This window comes from Rhinopithecus roxellana, chromosome 8 (assembly GCF_007565055.1).
Source record: "Rhinopithecus roxellana isolate Shanxi Qingling chromosome 8, ASM756505v1, whole genome shotgun sequence".
NCBI lineage: Eukaryota > Metazoa > Chordata > Mammalia > Primates > Cercopithecidae > Rhinopithecus > Rhinopithecus roxellana.
In genome coordinates, this window is record NC_044556.1 from 93,858,635 (window position 1) to 93,865,058 (window position 6,424).

Here is a 6,424-nt window from a genome sequence, read left to right on the forward strand (position 1 = left end):
GACTCTAGGTTCTGGAAATCTGGAGAAGATCCGAGCCCCCATGTGTCTGGTGCGAGATCAGACTGTCTCTGTCCATGCTATTAGCATGCTCTAGAGTTAGGGGTACCCCAAAGACAAAATTAAAAAAAACAGTTAGGGGTACCTGCCCCATGACCCATGGGGGACTCGCCGTGGACTCTAACAGACAAATGATGGGAGCCACCTAGGTAATTTAAACTTCTCTAGCTGCCACATTGTAAAAAGGAAGATGTAAAATTAATTTTAATGACATTTTACTTGACCCAATATATCCAAAATATTACCCACACATGATCAACATAAAAAATTGGTAAGGTATTTTACATTTTTTCTCTCTGGAATCTGGTGTGACAGCACAGCTACAGAAGGCTCAGTTTCTCTGAAACAATGTATTTCCATAGCACACACACATCCCTGGCTTTCGGGGGCAGTTCCGATTTCAAAGGTTCATCCTCCCCAGTCTCCACAGGGCACTGTCCCTGTGGGATCTCCATCCTCACTGGGCTTCAGGAAGTAGCTACTCTGGCCTCCTTGCCCACCATACCCACAGCTTTTGTCATTATATTCACTGTGGTCACTCATGGTCCATCTTCATAAAATGTAACTACAAACTCAGCAAAAGCTGTCAGCAGGCTTCAGGTTCTCAGAGCAGTCCTGCCCTCAAACCACACACCCTTATCAGTAACTGCAGTGAGAGGAGCCCTCCCGAGTCCTCCACACAGGCACCAACCGAACACGCCCCAGTGGAGGGGATAGACGTGTACAGTCCAGTTTAACCAGAAGCCTGCCTGGGAGGTGTGGGGAAGGCATGCTGCCCCACCCCCGGAGCCCCCCACACAAAGAACCTCCAGGAGGCAGCTTTGCTCTAATCTCACAGTACTGTAGGGGCCCACATTTGTTCCTAAAACCCTGCCCCTAACTCATTCAGGTCAGTCTCCTCTATCTGCCAGGCACAGCCAGAGGGTTCTGATGCAGTGTCGCTTATCCCATCAGTCCACACCCTGCTCCTCCTCAAGCACCTGCATCTTTTAAGATTCCTTCTGGCCAGAGTGATAAGATGGAGAATTATCAGTGAAGAGGGACCTTACATCTGTATGAAGATAGCTGCAAATCCCTCCCCAAAGGGGCGGTTAGGCCTGCCTTAGGAGAGGAATGGAACACAGTGATGCTAAAGCTGCTTTCGGCACACGTCTGTACACAGTTCATGGTAGACTGTGTTTTTAAAGTTTCTGATACAAACTACTTATCAAAGTTTTCTGTTCACAAAATTTAGGAGGCATACTCAGCAAAATGCTGAGACAGATGGAGGTATTATTATTAAAATATAAAGCTGTGTTTTTGAAAAAAGATTTTTGTATTTTTCTAAAAATTAACAAATTAACATTGCAATTCCTTTTCAGCTCAGCTTTTTTAGTGTTTTGATTAGAAAATACACACACACTATTGCTCTTTACCTCCAGCATTTCAAAGAGATGTGCCAACACCTCAGGCTGCTCTTAGAATTATACATTTTTTTTTTTTAATTACAAATTAACAATGACCCCTACTTCCTCTTGATCCTAACTGGCTTTAATATATAATGACTTCTCAGGAAATCATACATCTAAATAAGGGCTTTTTATCAGATATCCTCATAACATATAATATGTATTTATCTGTTTGACAGCAAAAAAAAAAAAAAAAAAAAAAAAAATTGTGGCAACCCTAGGCTTGTTTCTTCAAATTATACATTCATAATTTCTCAATGTGGTGGAACAAAATATATCCTGTTCTTAAAACAGAAAGAAGGCTGGGTGCGGTGGCTCACACCTGTAATCCCAGCACCTTTGGGATGGGCAGATCACCTGAGGTCGGGAGTTCAAGACCACCCTGACCAACACGGAGAAACTCTTGTCTCCAAAAATACAAAATTAGCTGGGTATGGTGGCATATGCCTGTAATCCCAGCTACTTGGGAGGCTGAGGCAGGAGAATTGCTTGAACCTGGGAGGCGGAGGTTGCGGTCAGACGAGATCATGCTATGGCACTCCAGCCTGGGCAACAAGAGCAAAACTCCAGCTCAAAAAAAAAAAAAAAAAAAAAAGGTACAAGCTGGGTGTGGTGGCACATGCCTGTAGTCCCAACTACTCAGGAGGTAGAGGCAGGGCTGCTTGAGCTGAGGAGTTCGACACAAGTCTCAGCAACACAGTGAGACCCCTATCTCAGAAAAACAAAAGGCAGAAAGAAAAAAGGAGGCACAGTCTTGCCTTGTTTAAGGCTGTCACCAAAACATACTAGTATGGCAGGATATCGGGGGACAGAGTAAGGGCTCACAGGAACAATGGTCATGGGATAAGCAGGACTGGGCACCTGTAGGCACCACCAAAGCCTGACATCTAAACACCATTCCTGACATCTAGTATTTCACAAACAAAACAGAACTGGATTCCCTTACACTTACTTTGAGTCACATACAGAAGTGGTGGGCGCACCCTATGATGCTTAGGGTTTCTAAAGGCCTCACTCTGTGCCTGGTGGTATGGTCATTTATTCCTGCACTGAAAGCGCTCTGAGTGCCTGCTCTGTGCTGTGCACATGCTAAGAACTGGAGACAGAAAGATGAATCAGACAGTCCCTGTCTCAAGCAGCTCAAAGTCCAGTGAGAGCTCCTAGTCTCCAATGTTTTTAAAAAGAGAGAGAGAAAGATTTTTACATCAAAATCTACACTCAACCAACTGAAAAATGAAATAATTCTCTTTATACCCGAGTGATACCAACAGTCCCTCTAAGCTTTCATAGTAACTGGCAGATGAAAAGTCGCCACCCTAACTGCTCTCTTCCACTGTGCAAATCTACTCTAAATCCCAAATCACTACTCAGGAGGGTCCTTTCTAAAGCAATGGATTTGCAGCAAAGAATGCTTTTCTGGTGTTGCACCTGACAACCTCACAGGCCCCCTTCCACAGCCCACAGGTGCAGGTTGATCTCTATACATATGAATAGTTCATAGATGCTTCTCCCCACTAAGCCAGAAGCCCCAGCAGAAGCGGGAACCATGTTTCCTTGTGCATGCCACTGTAACCCCAGGGCCCAGTTCAGAATGACGGCTCAACAAATGTTTACAGAAGGAATGAAAATTTAGAGAAATCAAAAAAATTTTAGATCTTACAAGGCCCTTGCATCTAAACACTCCTCCAATTAATGGTTAAAAAATGAGGAGCTATAGAAAACTGTTCTATTTAAATTTTGTTTCTAAAAACATTCATTTTGGCTTCTTTAAAAAAAGTTACTCAATTACTGAACAGATGACTGGTTGGTGTGGACTGCTGAACACAGTCCTATAACTTCCTGCTTACCACTTAGCACAAGAGATGAGTGTGAAAGTTCTGCTTTCCGTTGTGAAAGCATTGGTGACTACTTGACAGACTCGCTTAAAGCAAATAATTTTTTTTGGTTAAAAAAAAAAAAGTATAAATGCCTAATAACAAAATAGGCATATTTTTGGCTACAATTATTTTTTTCCAAGGAAAAACCTCCAGCTCATTTTGCTGCCTAAGCCAAAACAGATACTCCCACTAAGTTGGTGGCGGAACAGACCCAAAGATTCCAATAATGACATATACAATGTGTGTCAACAAGAAAAAAAGTGTAAAATCTGCAAACGAGTCCCCAGCTAAGGCGAAATCTTGACAACGCTACTCCGAGGAGAGCTATCCCCTCCCTCCTCCGGGGTTAGGAGTGGCCCAGGAGAGGCGGCGGTGACAGGCGCTCTGCGGCCCGGCCGTGTCCCTCTCGGCGCCCCGGGACCCCGCGCGTGGAGAAGGAGCGGCCCGGCGGAGGGAAGTGGTCGGGGAGGGCCCTACCTGCCAGCCTCCGGCGCTCAGGGTACGCCAGCCCCAGGAGCTTCCGGGCTTCCGGGAGTTCGGCTGCCCCGGGGCGCAGCCGCCCGTTGTCCCCGGGAGGCGCCCCTGGCCCGCGCCGCCAGGCCTCGTCCCCTGCCCAGGCAGCGGCTGCGGGACCGCTCGGGAACCCGGCGCGCGGGAGCCGAGGAGCGCCCAGCCCAGCAAAAGCCCCGCACGTGCAGCTGCCGGGGGCCCGAGCCCACAGCCCCATGAGCCGCGCGAGGCCCAGGCCGCCCCCAGAGTAGCCCAGACCCCCGCCCCGGCAGCCGCTCCTCCAGCGGCGCGCGGCTCCAACGCCCCCGAGCAGCGCCGGCCCCGCGCCCCATAGCCGTGTGGGCCTCAGGCCAGTGAACGGCGATAGGGATCCAGGGACGCGGATGGCCGGGGCCCACACGCAGGCTACCGGCAGTAGCCGACCTGGCTCGGCTGGGCACGGTGGCGCGAGCAGCCGCAGCGGCCAGGCAGGGGGGCCGCGCATGGCGCTGCGTGCGACCCGTACGCCTCAGCCCGCGGGCCAGGCGCGCGCAGAGCCCGAGGACCCTCCCGGACCTGCCCCGAGCAAAGGGCGTGGACGCGGTGGCGCCCGCCCCTCCCTGCTGGCTGTCACTCGCCTTATCGTGCCTGCATCCCTGGGCTGCGCCCCCATCCTAGTCCGCGCGGTGCCGCGCCCCTCCGCCCCACCCCGGGGACTGCAGCTACCCGGACCATGCAAGCCACCCTTCCAAGCGCCCCCAACCCGCTCGGGTGCCCTCCCTGCAGCGCCCCCAACTCCCCGCTGGCGGAGCAGCGCCAGGCGCGCCTACTGGTACGAGGCCCAGGAAGCCCAGGAGCACGGCTGCGCCTGCGTACTGGGCGCAGGGAATTTTTTTCGCGCTTCGCCGTCCCCTCTGGTCTGAACTCGGGAGCCGCAAGAGCTCTTTCTCACGCCGGCAAACCGGCGGAGCGCGCAGACGCGACCACACGATGGCTAGCACAAGGATGGGGCGGGAGGACAGCGCGCTGGACACGGCGTGGGGCGGGTCCGCGGCCCGGGAGACCCATGCTGGGGCGGCCCTGTCACCCGTCTCGCTGCCAAGCACAGGGCTGAGGTGCGGAGGGACCACTGAGGACTTCGCTGCGTGTCAGCTCAGCTCTGGACGGCGTGGAGGAGGTGGTTGGCGAATAGTGAAATGTATATAACTTTCAGAAGGGAAGAGATCGTTTCTTTTCTTTTCTTTTTTTTTTTTTTTCTTGAGACGGAGTCTTGCTCTGTGTCTTAGGCTGGAGTGCAGTGGCGCGATCTCGGCTCACTGCAACCTCCGCCTCCCAGGTTGAAGTGATTCTCCCGCCTCAGCCTCCCAAGTGGCTGGGATTACAGGCATGCGCCAGCACCCCCGGCTGATGTTGTATTTTTAGTAGAGACGGGGTTTTACTATGTTGGTCAGGCTCGTCTCGAACTCCTGACCTCAGGTGATCCGCCCGCCTCGGCCTCCCAAAATGCTGGGATTACAGGCGTGAGCCACCGCTCTGGGCCAGAGATCGTTTCTTAACTAGAGCAGAAATTTGAAAACAGACGTGGTCGAGGCATTCCCGCTGCTGGAAGTGAAAAACACCAATCAGAAGGCAATGCATCTTAATACACATGCATGGAAAGACAGGAGAGAACATTAAAACTCACTGGGACACTTTATGGAGACTTCATGGTGGGGGATATATACCTGGGGCACAGTAAGTCGTGGGTAGATTTTTGTGGACTCCTAAGTATTTTTACTGGACCTGGATAGGGTACTGTCAATTGCAAATTTTATGGGTTCATAAAACAAAAAAACCTCAATAATCAACATAAATATTTTCGTGCAATATTTTTAAAACTCAAAATTATTTTTAAAAATTCATAATGAACAAAATATCAAAAATTTTAATTGAGTATCCATTCCTGACCTTTCACAATCCTGCCTCTCTTCTCTCGCTCTAATCCCAACCCTGGAAACTATTTACAAAAACTGACAGCAGCTGCCCTTAGTTTGGCAGCTGGAAAATGGGAAAGAGAAAGTAAGAGGAAGATTCGATTTGGGTTAAAGTTGTCACTTTCTCTTCAACTGGAGAATATCAATCCTTGATGTTTCTTTAGTTGGGCTCAAAAAGGAGGTAGCGGCCGGGCGCAGTGGCTCACACTTGTGATCCCAACATTTTGGGAAGCCGAGGCAGGTGGATCACGAGGTCAGGAGTTCAAGACCAGCCTGACCAACGTGGTGAAACCCCGTCTCTACTAAAAATACAAAAATTAGCCAGGTGTGGTGGAGCGCGCCTGTAATCCCAGCTACGCAGGAGGCTGAGGCAGGAGAATTGCTTGAACCGGGGAGGTGGAGGTTGCAGTGAGCTGAGATGGTGCCACACTGCACTGCAGCCTGGGAGACAGAGCAAGACTGTCTCAAAAAAAAAAAAGAAAAGAAAAGAAAAGAAAGAAAAAGAGGAGGTAGCGGCTTGGCGGTGGCTCACACCTGTAATCCCAACATTTTAGGAGGCCGAGGCAGGCGGATCCCTTGA

General features: G+C 50.4%; 1 protein-coding gene across 1 annotated transcript in view; it reads right to left on the reverse strand.

Annotated features, from left to right (window-relative positions):
* Window positions 1–4,646, reverse strand: part of ABCB10 (ATP binding cassette subfamily B member 10) — a 43,447-nt gene extending 38,801 nt beyond the window's left edge. Inside the window, exon 1 of the mRNA XM_010374033.2 lies at window positions 3,860–4,646. Within this exon, the coding sequence (XP_010372335.2) occupies window positions 3,860–4,376 (517 nt within the window). The 5' untranslated portion in view covers window positions 4,377–4,646. The remainder of the gene's footprint in view (window positions 1–3,859) is intronic.
* Window positions 4,647–6,424: the final 1,778 nt, after the last annotated feature.